Genomic DNA, 17,633 nt, shown 5'->3' with positions numbered 1-17,633 from the left:
GTCCTTTTCTTTCTATTTCTATCCATGATCAGGTGTTTGTTGACAGGCATCAAGGACATTTGGGATGTTGTCCAGATGCTCTCTTTGAAGAAATTCCTTTTGAGATGTTGATCCAAATCATCACTGGTTGAGGGAAACCTCTCTATGTCTGCAGTCTTCATAGGGAACACCCTCATTCGGACTAGGTCAGCATTATTTTCTTCATTTGAGTAGTGTAGAGTCTACAAACTTCTTTCAGCAATGACGATGTTTGGAATGCAGCTTTGATGACCATCGCAAATTCTTCTATGAGGGATGGCACTTTGTGTATGAGCTGTATCGCTTTACCTTAAACTTGAAAGAAAAAGTGCTGTCGGATCCATTGAATGCTAGGTTTGTAGCAATAGTGTTCAGAGAGATCATTCTGGCTGTCTTTCCTGATTTGAAGGAGATCCAGATTTTTACATTTGGAAATGAGAGCCTTCATGTTACGGAAAGTACCAGGAAGAATTACATCTGTATCTCCAGTATGAACCATCCCGAGTGCATCTGTTTGGCGGTCATGGAGGAGATGTACTGGAATATTGGTGTCCGCTTCCCCATGGTTGCATTGACCCATTGGTGGACTGTTTCCAACATGGTGGACTTAATGATCTGCAGTGATGTAGACATCCTTGACATCAGGTAATTGCACTTATGTTTCTTTCGGGACAGAAATAAGAACGGTTCCTTCTTGTTATCAGCATTTGCCAAAACTTCTGCCAATTTCCTCGAATTTTGGCAGTGCCAGATACACACTGCCGAGTGCCTGTTCCACGTTTTTCCCTTGTGCAGTGTGTCAGTGCATGATACTTGTCCCACTGTCTAATCTTGTCGATCGTATCAGAAAGTGAGCGTATCAGTGTTATACTGTCAAAAACAAAGTCATATAGGAAATCATAAACATCTAGTGCAACGAGTTTCTCAACAGAAGCAGAGCTACTCGCACTTGTGTCTTCAATGATGTGCACTAACAAATATGATTTGGTACGAGAGTTGAAGGTGGGTATAGGGAAGATTCGTGGCGAACAAATTCCTCCAAATCCCCTCCACAGCTGTTGAGCTAAAATAATTGCTTGTCCATAGAGCGCTGCCTGACGCTTAAATTGGTGCACTTTCATCATCATTGCTGTCTTCTTCTTTGTTTTGTTTTTGTCATGGAAATACATGAAGTTGTTTCTCTATCTCTATTATCAACTAACACCATTTGCACTTATTTCAACCAGTAACAATAAACATAGCTGCTTTTGTCTTAAACTTCACCTCTGAGTTTCGTCTTCTGCCATCACCCTGAGCGACCAACCAGGGTGACATGCATGGAAATTAGGTAGGATGGATCCCCTGTTGCCTGCTTCTATTTTCTGTGAAGTGATTCACAGACGATGTTGGTCCAACCCAGGCTTTTGTGATGAAGGAAACTGCAAATCTTGAGATTCTAGTTCCATGTCCCAGTTGAAAAAATAGTCTCAAAATTGGCAGTCAACTTTCCTTTGTGGCCTGAAAAAGATTCAGAACATTAATTGTTTGACTCTTGTTCATTCCCTACATAGTTTTAGCTTCACATAACTATGAAAGTTATGTTATGTAAGAAAAGTATGCGCTTTTTACTCAAACAATTGCAATTCACGATTTCAGATGGCACCCATTTTGAAAAATTGTCCTATAATGGGCATTTTTATCCGACGTTTGACACTCGGACCAGTTTTTATCTATAGGACTTCACCATCATTTGAGTCCAAAAAACAAAACAATTTGAAATGACTGAGGCTCAGTGCACTCCACTATGTACAGTGATTCCTGAAAATCAATGCGATACTGATTATATTGTAAAATATATCATAATTAGTTTGTTAATAGTTAATAAGCAGTATGTAAATTCGGGTAAGAAAGTAGCATGACAGAATAATAATTTACATTAACATTTTGCCAGAGTTGGTACAAAAGGATGTGAAACGACCACGGACAGAAGAGCAAATAAATAGTAAAGGTAGGTCAGTATTCAGTAAACATGTGTAATAACCCTTATTTGTAACTGCTAATAATGATTAAAATACTATTCCATACAGATGATAATGCATTTGATAAATGAAGGTAGGCTGGACATAGGCGAGAGGCTATGTTTCTGTATCGTTTTTAGAGCCGTGCATGTAAGGTATAACCATTCTACCATGACATTGAAGAATGATTGACTTACAAATATTATGAAATATATCACACAATTAAGTAAAACACACATAACTCTAAGAAAAGACAAACAACGGTGTTTAGGGTAAGGTCAATATTTAATTGACGATAAATTCTTTTAATGTTAAAATATTTTTTTACAATTCAAAACCCTCAAGACGGTTGTAATACCCTATTTTTTAAACTTTTGTCCAGCTGCTACGTCAATTTACAGTGAAAATCCTTTTCAGGTGTCATATAACGCTGGAAGGCGTTTGACTTCTAGTTCCCGCGTAATTGTATAAGAACTAGTAGCATGCCGATATTTAATGCAAAAGTACAGCCGCCCATCCGGAAAGGATGTCCACTGACGTCTTCAGGTGATGATCTGCACGCCGCTAACACACGGCGCAACGCCTTGACAAACGTATCCACAAGCCGCTAACACACCGCGCAACGCCTTGCCAAACGTATCCACAAGCCGCTAACACACCGCGCAACGCCTTGCCAAACGTATCCGCACGCCGCTAACACACCGCGCAACGCCTTCACAAACGTATCCGCAAGCCGCTAACACACGGCGCAACGCCTTCACAAACGTATCCACAAGCCGCTAACACACCGCGCAACGCCTTCACAAACGTATCCGCACGCCGCTAACACACCGCGCAACGCCTTCACAAACGTATTCGCACGCCGCTAACACACCGCGCAACGCCTTCACAAACGTATTCGCACGCCGCTAACACACGGCGCAACGCCTTCACAAACGTATCCGCACGCCGCTAACACACCGCGCAACGCCTTGACAAACGTATCCGCACGCCGCTAACACACCGCGCAACGCCTTGACAAACGTATCCGCACGCCGCTAACACACCGCGCAACGCCTTGACAAACGTATCGTTTGTCACACAGTTGACCTGACCTTTTGTTCAAGCAATAGAGAACACATGGCATGGCACCGGTATCGCGTTTTGAAGCTGCCGTGGAGATTATACAGCTGTTACTGGACACTAGGACGAGCCTGCAATGTTACACAGGGGGACTTGCAGAATCCTTTGACCAAACTGAATGGTTTTACTATGTCTTATTTCTTAAAGCACTTTATCACTATACCATGTGGCGTCATGAATACACAACTGCTTGTCTGGAGTTTTGGAGTTTTCACATTTGAAGGCAACATAGTCGATTTTCTTAAAAATGTGTAAGCAGAGAGATTAGAAGGCATGATCGGTAACTTCTGTGCTGATGGTTTACCTTGCATCTATGAATACCTCTCTTGATAATCCCCAGGGACCAGTCTGTGAGAGGGTTCTCTAGTCCGGTGTCCACGTGTGCACTAGGTAAATGATATTCAGATAATTAGAAATACTGGTAGCATTGAGGGATCACAGTATATCTCAACACAGAGAGTGAAGATGAAGGCAAGCGAGGTTATCCATCATACACACAACATCGAATGTAGCATTTTAACATTGACGTATACAGATCGAGTTTGTCCTCTGGGATCAAGCAATTTGTAAATAGCACTGTCACGGTGAACAACTATTTTGACAGGCATGGACAGAATGGAATAAGCCCAGTTCAACCAATTCAAAGTTCGTTGTGGGGAGAGAGTCATTCGTAATATGCATTACTGGTGGGTAATTATTTCAACGCAACTGCTACATAAGTTCAACTTCAAAACAACAAACATATAATAACTTAATCAAGGTTGTCAGAAAATAAATTCATTCAACATTTTTTTCACTAACTGCAGCCTGTCCCCCTCCAGTGGGTGATGTCATTTTCGATTTCCAAGAAATGACTTGGTTGAGTCCAAACAGTGCCGTGAAAGTAAAACACAACTTTGTATCTTTGGTGGGTTATTTGACCCCATCTTTTTGAAAAAAACTATGTGTCTTGAACCGTTATTTTGAACTCGTCTAAACTATGAGTATTTCAATCTTAGACTTTAGTAATATTTGTTACATTGATTACAACCTGTGGCCCATTTTGTTATGTCCATAGATAGGGACCTTTGTACCCATGTGTAATTACCCGTTCCAAGAGAGCAAAATTTTCAAAGCGTTCTTGCCGCCATGGTAGAATGGAGATAAACCTACTGTTTAGCGACCGACAAATGACATAAGATGTATCTAATCTGCAGTGAGACCATACCAACTTTCAACACATAGGTTTAACTACGTACTCACGCACACCCAAAGTATTCACTTCTTTTCTATATAACCTGAAACAAGCATGATGCCATCCTCTCAGCACTGTATCATATCAATCGAAACCTTCTGTGTAGGTATATATGCATGTCTTATGTAACCTTTGTGTCTGGAACAACCCAAACTGAATTTGTACCCGTGAAGATCCAGGGTAGAATAGGTCTTCAGCAACCCATGCTTGCCATAAAAGGCGACTATGTTTGACGTAAGAGGCGACTAACAGGATCGGGTGGTCAGGCTCGCTGACTTGGTTGATACTTGTCATCGATCCCAATTGCGTGGATCGATGCTCATGATATCAGTCACTAGAGTGTGTGGTCCAGACTCGATTATTTACAGACCGCCGTCATATAGCTGTAATATTCCTGAGTGCGGCGTTAAACAACAAACAAACCAACAAAACAGCGCCCAAATAGTGTTGAGCAATTGTAGAATACTGAGAACATGCACGTTGGTCTGCCAGGGTCACATGTTAACGCTTCACCTATTCAGACCCTGATTATATTTCGCGGCGTTAAACAGCAAACAAACAAACGAATATGGAAGTGTTTTTTTCCTCTACTTAGTCTGGCTGGAAAACATTAATACTGTTGTTGAGGGCTTGTCCGAAGGCTTCAGATATGCAAGAGCTAGTAAGATTTCATTAATAAATGTACTCTGGTTTGTATTCAGAGTATTTAACCCTTTTAAATTGGCTGAGTGAGTTGGGTTTAACGCCGCTTTTAATAGTTTTCTCAGTTATATCACGGCGTGTCAGCTTAATGTGGGAGGAAAGCCCGAAGTGATGCAGGTATTTGACGTTTACCACTTCGGTGAAACCAACGAGCACGGGTTAGGTGCTGACAAACCTAGAAACATAGTCGGGGCGACCCGGGATTCGAACCCACAATCAAAGGTTTCTGGCGTACCCTAGGGATGCAACTCTGCACAGCGAACTGCCACGCCTTAGACGACTGGACCACCCGTGTCCCTAACTTGTTTAAAGCCCCATTTATATGTAGAATTTAACTCATGTGAGTATTTAAAAACATATAAATATATATATCTATTTTTGTCATTTGCATATGTGTATATAGATACTCCTGGTATACAGTTGGATGACCAAAAATATATTTGATGATATGTATATTTACTTCCCATGCATATAGTGTCACGCTGACATCCACTTCATGATCCAAGTACAGTTGTTCCGGCACTGGCATGTCTTGGTTGGACAAAGTTGCACGGAACATATTTTTACCTCTTTGAAGAAAGGTAATCTGTTCGTGCAAACTGCTGCTGATCTACGTATGCATGCACGCAAAAGTCAGATCATATGACCTTCATTACGGTTGAAACACAAACGATCTGTATCTTTTGCTCGCATGTGTATTATTTCTTCATATGCAAGAGTAGCCACATGAGGAAAAGCGTGCATGTGACTAACGATTAAGATAAATATTTTTAAAAAAGGATTTCGAACTGAACAAAGAGAGGGTTTGTGTGCACGATGTTGTTCAAGGGGCCAATTTGTGTCGAGATTGGTTTTCGCCCACAGCTACAAAACAAATTTTGTTTTAAATAAAATTATGATCTTGAAATTATTTTTTAAGAAAAACACCTTGCAACAATGTAATTTAACGTTCATCTAAGATACACCATCATAGTGTATGTATCTTAGGCTGCTAATTAAAGAGGAAATGGATAAAATCATACGCATTTTCCTAATGTGCAGCGACATTCCATTGATGACGCCATGCAGTGCTTTGATGGCGCGAATCTGCGCCACTATGCAGTGGCGTTAAGTTAGTTCTAAGAACGATACGGCTCTATTCTGTATCACTTATGACGAAATCAAAACGCGGTATGGCATCTTCCCGAGGGAGAGAGTTAACTGACTATAAAATTCCAGTTTCAACCCTTGCCGAACTAGGCTAGTATTATGGAGTTACAATTTGGCTGAACTAACTTCTTTTCTTTTCATAGTCCACTCAAAATCGCGCACCGAAATCGAAATCCGGTTCGTAAACTGTCGTGCAGATTTTAGTCGATTGCAGGATTTGCAAAACATGTGCAGCACCAACTCGTTGTCAGCAGATATTTTCTGAATCATTTCATGTTTTTAATCAAGGTGCTTACGTGATTTTATGCATTTCGCGATGTAGGACACGTTTTATCACAATATAGATCTTGATTATCGATCAGATCGTCCTGACTAGGCGCCACCATTTTGTGTGAAGCAAACGCAAGCGATGGAATCTGAATGGCCCATAGGCTAGGGCAGGCTTAAAAGGGACATAACTGGTAATAGCCACCGGTGGCGCTACGGTCGAGCCCAGTTATTCCAGCCTAGTTCGGCAAGGGTGGAAACTGGACGTTTAAAGTGCCTGGGGAAGATGTAAAATGGGAACTTATCAATTCATTTTTATTCATTACATCATGCCGATCTTTGACGATTATTTGACTTTTGTTTTCGGCTGCATTGTTTCAATGTGGTAAAAGTCGTTCGGAATCCCAAAACATGACAGTTCAAGTTTGGCAGTGAACACAAAATTATTCCACCAAACATCAGATAAAACTGACTAAGTGTTACAGAGCTATGGAATTAATGTTTAAGGTATAAAATACTAAAGTATAAAACATACCTAATATTCTAACAAATAATTCATTTTATTATGTAAATATCGTAATAAACTATTTAGTTAAAATGGTAAAAATGTCATTCAACCTTACTACAAACTAATCAATCTTAATTAAAAGTTATCTACAGATGTATAAATACTTGAGCCTGCCACATAACCACCACTTGCTTTGATACGGGCGAGGCAGCGGAGGCCCATTGAAGACACCAGATCATTGAAAACAGTGTTCCAAATGACAACAATTGATTGGTCCAGCGGAGCTAGCCTTAACGGCTGTTTCTGATCCTGTCGTTGGCGTGAACAGTATACCTTCCCAGCTTTGTCTTCTGAGCCTCAGACGCTGTCTACACCAGGCTAAGGTACCTTACGGTGACGTGGAAACAAAATTGGGCGTTGTGTTTCATCAACCGGTTGCGTACGATTTTGCCAAAGAATGGTCTAAACCGAGGATTTGTCCAGCTGTAAATGGCCGATTCTGCAGATGCACCGACCGAATATGATTGTCTTGTTGACTTGGCGTCAAACGTGAACGACCGGCCCTAGGCATGTCACGACTGATGCCCTGCTGTAGATAACGTCTCCAAAGAGATGATCTTGTATTTCCGTGAACATTAAAAAGTCTGCAAACTTCGTTTGCGCCATTACCGTTTGCAGCATCACCCACGGCGCTAAGACATTGATTTTCAGCAAGCCGTGGCATTTGGTTAGCGTTATTTACGGTTAAACAAAAGTGTTTTTATGAGCACCTGTAAGCTAAAAAATCATTATGTGCTCTCTACATTCAGAAACCACGTGTTGCGAGTATCATGCCAACAAACACACAAACAATATCATTATCAATGTGCGCCGTGCATAGTGCGTTATGCGCCGTGATTCTCAAATTGTAACAACTTGTTAACCAAGAAACCTGTACGTAAAAGAACTTAGTGTGAAACCATCAAACAAACATCAAATGGTATACAATAAACAATTGTATTACACAATTAACTAGGTTTACAAATCAATACACATTTCTACACAGCAATTACAATGGCAGTACACAATAGAATGGTAGTACAATATGGCAATATATAATATGATCGCAGCGGCCACAGCAAAACTTAGTGACAATCATATATGTCAACCCAGCGGCGACGGTGGTCAAGCTTCCGAGATGGGCTAGGCAGGGATTAAGGAATGATTAGCGATCCTCACATGAAACCTGGTTCTGGTGTGATGAAAATGTGTGAGAGATACGTAAACAAGCACTTGTCCCATAACATATACACCCTAACAAGCTACTCACCAGTCTAACGGTACAAGAACATTAAAGAAGTTTCCATACACACCGCACAAACATCTACATATAGTAACGTCCTGGCGACTGATCACTGTCCTAACACAATACATTGAGCGTCTACCGAAACCCAACAGAAACAATGCAACATAGCTACTGTTAAACAATACAATACACTGTCATATTACAATTCTCATGTTCCTGCAAATTGTGAATCACGACCTCAATTGCCTTGAAGATGTATTGAAAAATGCATTATTTTATTTGAGAAAACATTTAATATTTATTGAACTTTATATGAAGCACAGTTACATGAAAGATTCGAATTAACAACTTTTTTACTTCGACTTCAGAGTTAGAATATAAAATTGCGAACCTGCTCAAATTGGTTTCTAAAAACGACAGGAAAATTCAAGTGCTGGAGTCCCAGTGTAAAGGTTAGTACAAACACAGACACTGTTCTCTTCCTCAGTGCGATCTATGTTTTGATCTAAGAACTCTGGTCGTCAAAGTATCTCCTTGATATATGGGTAGCATGTGTAACCTATTTGATATACTCCAGGACAGGTTATTGGGTACAATTTTAACTCGAATTCCCACAGGGTACCTGTGCTCTTAATGGGTAGTACAAACAACCGCAAACACTCACCCAATTTCACCTCACCTCACCTCACCTCACCTCACCTCACCTCACCTCTACTCACCTACACGTATGTGTTAAGTACTGCATTACAGTATGTTTTTCTTTTCATTTCAGTGTCATCGAAAACAACGATACAAAAGGCCCCATCTTCCCATGCAGGTACATTGTGTACATTTTCTTATATCATTATGATATACGACCACTGGTTCATGTAAGAAAGTGGGCGAAGCGGTAGCCTTGTGAGCCAATGTATAAAGCCCATTTACGGCGTCACCCTCATGATATTGCGGGACGATTGCTAAAAGCGGCGTAAAACCCTTTTCACTCATTCATGTAATGAAACGTACTGGTATATAAATTAAGTTTAAAGTTTTAACATGGACAATTTCAGCCCAATACATCATTTTACCATTATTCTCGTCGATTACCTGCGCTCTTAAGAGGTAGAAACTATGCATGTGCATAAGACAACATTTACACAGCAACACAATCCCTTAATGATTTTTCTTATTTTCATCACAATTAGAAAAGACTAAGAGCATTCCCCTCTCTGGTGGTCTTCAAAGCAATAAGAACGTCCAAAAGCTGCCAGGACAAGTACAAGGTTGGTATTTTCGCTAGGTTATACATGTGTTAGATGTCACCCTGGTCACATGTGCCACCGCCTCATACGACCAGTATGTTGGATTAATTTTAGCATAAGGCACTTTAAAAAAGGTGGCTGATTTCAAACAGTCGGTGCCTCATTATACAAGGGCCAATTGAAGAAATATTTTGCACATTTATTCCTGATAGAAAACTACACAGTACCATATAAACATATCCCGATGGTTAAGACCAAAGCGAACACAAAATTTGTAAATTTTCTTGAACTTTCCTGAATTGCGTTATTGAAGGTGGTTTGCGTTTCATGCTAGGAATCATTTTATATCGTAACAATTGTGCAAATTGATTTCAAGAATCATATCTCCGATATCTGAATTTTAATTGACTAAACATTCGTTTTTGTATCGGCAAATAACAGCGCGATGGTTAATTATGAACCATTTCAGTATTTTTATTATCTAAACGTTAAACAGAAAAATAACTTAATTTTCGAGGTTATCATGTGCAGAAATAACATTCGGGTTAATCTGATGTGTCATGTTATAAAATTTGCAGGAAACAATTAATGACTTATAAATATTCATTTATCCTAATTTGAAACGTTTTGTTTGAATATTTATGATATACAAAACTAAAAAAAACCGTGCCTTGATGCTAGCAGACGTCCTAAAATCAAACATGGCGCGCTTCCCAGACCTCTGAATAACTTTTTGCAATTTCAATATCAACAAAGTTTACATTGCCTTTATAAATATGCCTTGGCGAAAGTTGACGATCGAAGAATGTTTTATTCGTCATTTTCCAGTTAATTTGACGAGAGATAAACGAAAATTAATATGGTGAATTCTGACAGCAATATTTTAGTAATTGCAAAGGTCACCGGATGTGATGTCAAAGATTTTTAGTACCAAAACAATTACAGTCAATACATTGTATCAGTAATCACCACTAATATGAAATAAAGGTGACTTGGACGATATAATTGGCGTATTATTTATTCCGTTTGACCTTGCATGCTCCCGGGATCCGGAAACGGTAGACGATAAATCAACATGCCACATTCAAGTTTCTCGGTATCTTTTATTTGAACTTTTGTTGATATTTAAGAATCACCATTCAAAATTACGGTGAATATAAATGGACATGGTTCATATTTCTGCGTTGTACACGCTGATAAGTTTCACTATGATAAGTGTATCCCACGCAATACGTCTATATATATTGGTCAATGCATCAGCACAGTGTTACTGATCAAACTTCAATTATTATCTTCATTTTACAGATATTTTATTCTACAATTACTATCTTTCACTCTGAACATTAATTGTGTGAATAAGTACCTATTTGATGTCATCATTTAATTTAAGTATTCCATGAATAATGAATAAATTGATCAGATCCTTGACATATACATACTAAACTCATATGGACATTAATCTTGTGCATTAAGTGGTTTGTTTCCAAATAAAACAATTCTTAAATATATTTGTAATAGGAATATGATACATTAATTACTTGTAACAGTACATGACATTTTTGTTTGTTTAATCACACGAACCACTGTGGCACATAAGCTGGTGAGTTAGCCATATGTTATAAGAAAATGTTATCTTTTGAAAAGGAAATAGGGCATGTTGACAATTCTTGCAGTTCTGTTCTGTTGCAGAAACGTACATGGAAATATCCTACCTTATGCATGTTTTTTTGTCTGGGTTCTCACCAATAAAATAATGTGTAATTAGTCTGGCAGGACTTTCCAGGTTTGTTACAGTATGCTCGGGTGTCTGACAGTGAGCCTCGTGTCCCTGAAGTTACATGAACCATTGTGGAGTTTGGTCAACAGTTTTTCGTGTATCAGTCAGTGTGATGTATAAAAAAATTAACATAAATTCAGATCATCACAAGCTATGGATCTGATATCCTTGATCATTTGATGGGTCTCAGAATATCCGGTCAGAAAAGGTCCGTATCATGTTCTGTTTGTCTCAGTCTTCTGGTTGGAGTAAAAAGAAATGTGTCTGTGTACATGTTTACCTTGCCAGATGTATTTTTTCCAGTCAGCCACGCCCCATGACTTTAGTTCACCTTATGTGGTCTACATACAGGTACTGCTGCCAACCTGTTTTTCCTTTGTATGCAATCACAGTATCACAACTTCCTCAGCTAGTGTGTATAAAAGTTGCCCTGTCATCATGAAACAAGAATTATAAAGGAAAGTCATATTTTCAATCAAATACATATTTGTCTTTCCTTGAAAACGCCTTGGTTAAGTGCCAGAAACTGTCATAAACATTTAAAAAAAGATTCACGTGCATCCACGTCGCGATATGAGTGCAATAATATTGAACGCGACGTTCAACCCCATTTCACCTCACCTCACCTCACCTCTCCTAACCTACACGTATGTGTTAAGTACTGCAATACAGTATGTTTTTCTTTTCATTTCAGTGTCATCGAAAATAACGATAGAAAAGGCCCCATCTTCCAATGCAGGTACATTGTGTAGATATAGAGGACGATCTGACATAGGCCAAGTTGATATTGATCAAGCTATATTTTGTTATATCGTTATGATATACGACCATTGGTTCATGTAAGAAAATGGGCGATGCGGTAGCTTTGAGGTCAGAACGTCCGCTCGTATCGCCTAAGATTATCGAATGGGGAACAATGTGTGAGGCCCATTGATGGCGTCACCCTCCGTGATATTGCGGAACGATTGTCGCATCCTTGCAGCTTTGAATGTTATTATTGCTTTGAAGACCACCGGAGTCATGTGTTCCCATGTGGTTTCCACTGTTTGTTTGATTGTTTGTTTGTTTGTTTGTTGTGTAACTCAGCAATATTCATGATATTGGGATCGATTACAAGCATCTACCAAGTCAGCGAGTCTGACCGACCGATCCTGTTAGTCGTCTCTTACGACAAGCATTGTCGCCTTTAACGTCAAGCGCGGGTTGCTGAAGACCTATTCTATCGTCACGGGTGGTTTCCACTAAAATATACAGAAACCATTTGTCATGTGATATTACATCATTCCTCACACTTCGTTTTGTACAACGGGGATATACAGCCATCCATATATATATAGTATATATAATATATATATATATATATATATATATATATAGTCAAATTAAAAACTTCACATTTTAAAAAGTAATCCCATATATGATATACAACGGACAAATGTATCAGTACTTCCTGTACACAACACTGGGCGTAACGTTCATAACGGCGCCTCCACACCCTCACCCTACCATCAGCAAATCGAAGATTAAATCGGAATTCATCACTGAAGACGACTTGATTCCAATTCCTCTGAGTCCATCGTAAGTGTCGCTGTGCCCACAATTGACGTTGACGTCTGTGTAATTGAGTCAGAATCGGCCAGCAGTATGGCCGTCGTGCTTGAAGGTGAGCAGTTCTCAGACGGTTTCGAACAGTTTGCGCACTCAGTCTACCCCTAAGCAGTTCATTTCTGGTTGATGTAGCCGTCAAAAATCGGTGCCGTAAGACAATCTGACGATCCTCTGCATGTGACATCACACGTGGTCGACCTGGCCGTGGGCGATCAGCGGTGGTACCCGTTTACTGTAGACGCGTCTGTAAATCATAAACAGTCCGTCGACTACAACCCATCGTCCTTGCGATTTCAGCTACGGACGTTCCCGTCTGCAACATGCCGATGGCACGTTCACGTTGCACATTTGAAAGGCGTGGCATGACAAATGGCCGTAAAGACTTTTGTTTTCGTGTGTTTTTCTTTTTTGTTAATGACTGCTAAAAGTATGGCTGAAAACACGTGCGGTATTATGGCCACGTGACCAGTTGCACGTGAAAAAACAATTTTGCCACTATTGTGCTGTGCACATGATTTTGATTGATTCACAAGCACAAAAACGGGTGTTATCTGAAGACAATACGTGGCCATTACTGTTTAAATACACAATAAGGGCCCACAATGATAACTGGTCAAAATGTTAAAATTTTAGGATTGTGAAGTTTTTAATTTGGTTCAGTATATATATATATTTATATACCGATTGGAGAACAACAGGATGATGTCACTGGATGTTATTGTTATTATAAAATATAGGCGAACCAAGTGGATGGCCACCATAATAACAAATAAATTATGTTAATTACCACCGGCAAATAAAAGCGACAAAACCCTTTCCAGATTCACAAGAAATCTCTGTCAAAAACGAGTCGATTGTACGATTCCCATTATATCATGATCATATGTTTATGAATCACTATCAAATATCGATGATGCCAAATGTTCGCGAAAAGGTGAGCGTATCCTGCCCCACCAATGGCCACCCGTCACAAATACATGCAAAGGCAAGTCAATTGTTCACTTATTTCCAGGAAGTATCTGTTCGTCGCATGAGGGATATGTCCAAGTGTCCAACAAACTGTGTCTGAAATTTAGCGTGCGAGATCCTAAGTCATGGGACGATAGCCGCAAATCCTGCAAAAGAGACGGTGCAGACCTTCTAACCTTTTACGAGCGAAAAGAACAAAACGACGTGATCACATTTATGGAGGCCAAGGACGGTATGAACATTTATTCTTTGGTCGTGTGTTTGTTTGTTGTTAAACGCCGCACTATTAGCATTATTCCAGTTATATGACGGCTGTCTGTAAATAATCGAGTCTGGACCAGACAATCCAGTGATGGATATTGAGTATCAGTCACGAATGGTGAACTTCATCGTATCTCTTCGTGTACAACCTGTAGTATCAGACACGAATGGTGAACTGCATCGTATCTTTTCGTGTACAACCTGTAGTATCAGACACGAATGGTGAACTACATCGTATCTCTCCGTGTACAACCTGTAGTATTAGAGACTAATGGTGAACTACATTGTATCTCTTCGTGTACAACCTGTAGTATCAGACACGAATGGTGAACTACATCGTAATTCTTCGTGTACAACCTGTCGTATCAGACACGAATGGTGAACTACATTGTATCTCTTCGTGTAAAACTTGTCGTATCAGACACGAATGGTGAACTACATCGTATCTCTCCGTGTACAACCTGTCGTATCAGACACGAATGGTGAACTACATTGTATCTCTCCGTGTACAACCTGTAGTATCAGACTAATGGTGAGCTACATTGTATCTCTTCGTGTACAACCTGTAGTATCAGACACGAATGGTGAACTACATCGTATCTCTCCGTGTACAACCTGTCGTATCAGACACGAATGGTTAACTACATCGTATCTCTCCGTGTACAACCTGTCGTATCAGACACGAATGGTGAACTACATCGTATCTCTTCCTGTACAAGATGTAGTATCTGACACGAATGGTGAAATACATCGTATCTCTTAGTGTACAACCTTTCGAATCCGACACGAATGGTGAACTACATCGTATCTCTCCGTGTACAACCTGTCGTATCAGACGCGAATGGTGAACTACATCGTATCTCTCCGTGTACAACCTGTAGTATCAGACACGAATGGTGAACTACATCGTATCTCTCCGTGTACAACCTGTAGTATCAGACACGAATGGTGAACTACATTGTATCTCTCCGTGTACAACCTGTCGTATCAGACACGAATGGTGAACTACATCGTATCTCTCCGTGTACAACCTGTCGTATCAGTCACGAATGGTGAACTACATCGTATCTCTTAGTGTATTTGATACTGACCACTGGCATCATATTATGTATTGCCATTGAATATGGTACTACCACACAATTGTGTACTGCCATTGTAATTGCTGTGCAGAAATGTGTATTGATTGCAAACCTAGTGAATTTTTGTAATACACTTGTTGATTGTTTACCACTTAGTGGTTGTTTGTTGGTTTCACACTAAGTTCATTTGCGTACAGATTTCCGGGTTATCATATTGTTTCAATTTGGGAATTGACACGTAACTTCTAAAGACTGGTAGATATTTTAAAACGTATATGCCACGTATTCATTTAGACCAAATCTGGTGTTTGTGAAAGTTTGTTAAATTGAAACTGTAACCTGTCTCCACATCTCTTGGAAAAGTCATTATTCATTTCGATTTTTTTCTCGTTGCTTCGATATTTTTCTCGTTATTTCAACTATTTTCTCGATATTAAGAGTTCTTTCTCGTTATTTCAATTATTTTCAAGTTATTTCGATTTATTAAAAACTCGAAATTACAAGACATTCATTGAAATAACGAGAAAAATATCGAAATTTCGAGTATTGGGGATAAATTCGATTAACGAGAGAAAAAATCGAAGCAACGAGAAATAATTGAAGCAATGAGAATACATTAGATATTTTGAGTTCCTGAGATAAACTAAATTAGGACAAAATAACTGAAATAACGAGAAAGCATTCGAAATAATGACAACATAAAAATTTCGAGTTTTTTAAACATAACCGAAATAAGGAAAAAATAATCGAAATCACGAGAAAACAATCGAAGTAAAAAGAAAAAATTGAAATTACGAAAATATAATCGAAGTAACGAGGAAAAAATCGATCAGATCAACTTGGAAAAATGAGAAATAATCTAAATTAGGAGAAAATAATTGAAATAACGAGAAAAACGTTAATTCCGAGGTTTTTTTAACGTAACTGAAATAACGAAAATATAATCGAAATCACTAGGAAAAAACTAGAAGTAACCAGAAAATAATTGAAATTACTTCTTTATGGCACATCATAGTCACATCATGTCCTTAATATCATATTTAAATGTGGAATGTCACATTTTATGTTTCAGTCGGAAAGTTATTTTGGATTGGTGTAAAGAGAAGCAGAAAACGTTTCATCGCGATTTCGGACAGCATCTTCGTTGGAATTTGGAGCCCGAACAGTCCATCGTCTGTAACTTCTTTCAACTGTGTTAGTTTAAACAAAAGGGGAATACGTAATAAATATTGCGGACTTAAGTACGGCTACATCTGCCAAATAAGGCTGCCTACAACAGGTTATGGCGAGTCTGAGTGAAGTGTAGCACTTTCCATTGAATATTAACACTAACAATAAATATATGCATGTTTCAAATGAAGTGGTGTTGCAACTTGTGAATAAATAAACCAAGTTTCAGAAACCTTTTTACAATACCAAGTCACATGACCTAACAGTATACAATCATTGCATCATTGGATCGAGCGTCGGAACACCTGATGAAGAGTTTACTTGTAATGTATCAGTAATAAGACAGAAAGGCAGATGGAGGTGTTACTTCATGAAAGAGGGGGGGTGGGGGATACCATGATATACTATATACTTTGACTATAACATTCAAAGATACAACTGTTGGTTATATCCTACCTTAAGTTTTGGTTTGGTTTAGTTTGTTGTTTAACGCCGCATTCAGCAGTATTCCAGCTATATGACGGCGGTCTGTACATAATCGAGTCTGGAGCAGACAATCCAGCGATTGACGTCATGAGCAATTGGAATACGATGACATACATCAACCAAGTCAGCGAGCCTGACCACCCGATCCCGATAATCGCCTCTTACGACTAGTGTACGGCAAATATTGGTTGCTGAAGTCCTATTCAAATTCGGATCTTCACGGGTCTATAATAAGTAAATACAACATGTAACTATCATGCCTGAATATACATACTTATCAATTATGGCGACACTTACCTGAAATTATAGAAACCCAAAGTCTAAGTCAAGCTCTACATTCAAAACTATCATCAAATCATGCTCTCACACATACACACATATTAAACACGTTACACTGTTAAAATAGAAGATATACTGGTTATTTAATATAACAGATAAACATTAACAATAATTTACATTAATGATAACATATTTCATAGAAAAGTTAGAATTTCATTTAAGTAAAGAATACGTAAATAACTCATCGAGCAACATGTTGACAATGACCTCTGTGCAGTTATAAGCAGTGTAACTACAAAATGTGCAAATACTAAGTTTCTTTGTCGCACTCAACAATATTCCAGCTATATGACGGCGGTCTGTAAATAATCAAGTCTGGACCTGACAATCCAGTGATTGACATCATGAGCATCGATCCAGATTCACAAGAAATCTCTGTCAAAAACAAGTCGATTGTACGATTCCCATTATATCATGATCA

General features: G+C 39.0%; 1 protein-coding gene across 1 annotated transcript; it reads left to right on the top strand.

Annotated features, from left to right (window-relative positions):
* Window positions 1-508: 508 nt before the first annotated feature.
* LOC124132296 lies at window positions 509-16,555 on the top strand. The gene is made up of 8 exons (XM_048394852.1): window positions 509-638; window positions 1,949-2,005; window positions 8,651-8,734; window positions 9,055-9,099; window positions 9,467-9,544; window positions 11,995-12,039; window positions 13,921-14,109; window positions 16,290-16,555. The coding sequence occupies exons 1-8, from the start codon at window positions 509-511 to the stop codon at window positions 16,514-16,516; spliced, it is 855 nt and encodes a 284-aa protein (XP_048250809.1). The 3' UTR covers window positions 16,517-16,555.
* The last annotated feature ends 1,078 nt before the right edge of the window (window positions 16,556-17,633 follow it).

Source organism: Haliotis rufescens, unplaced genomic scaffold (genome assembly GCF_023055435.1).
Source record: "Haliotis rufescens isolate VD_foot unplaced genomic scaffold, xgHalRufe1.0.p SCAF_13, whole genome shotgun sequence".
In the NCBI taxonomy this organism is placed as follows: domain Eukaryota; kingdom Metazoa; phylum Mollusca; class Gastropoda; order Lepetellida; family Haliotidae; genus Haliotis; species Haliotis rufescens.
This window is presented reverse-complemented; position numbering and strand designations above follow the sequence as displayed.

Bases quoted from the DNA above. Each gene is read 5' to 3' on its own strand.
- LOC124132296 (XM_048394852.1), top strand. From the start codon at position 509: ATGAACCATCCCGAGTGCATCTGTTTGGCGGTCATGGAGGAGATGTAC. The intron at 639-1,948 runs GTGATGTAGACA...ACATTTTGCCAG, and splicing joins GGTGGACTTAATGATCTGCA to AGTTGGTACAAAAGGATGTG. The intron at 9,545-11,994 runs GTTGGTATTTTC...TTTTCATTTCAG, and splicing joins GCTGCCAGGACAAGTACAAG to TGTCATCGAAAATAACGATA.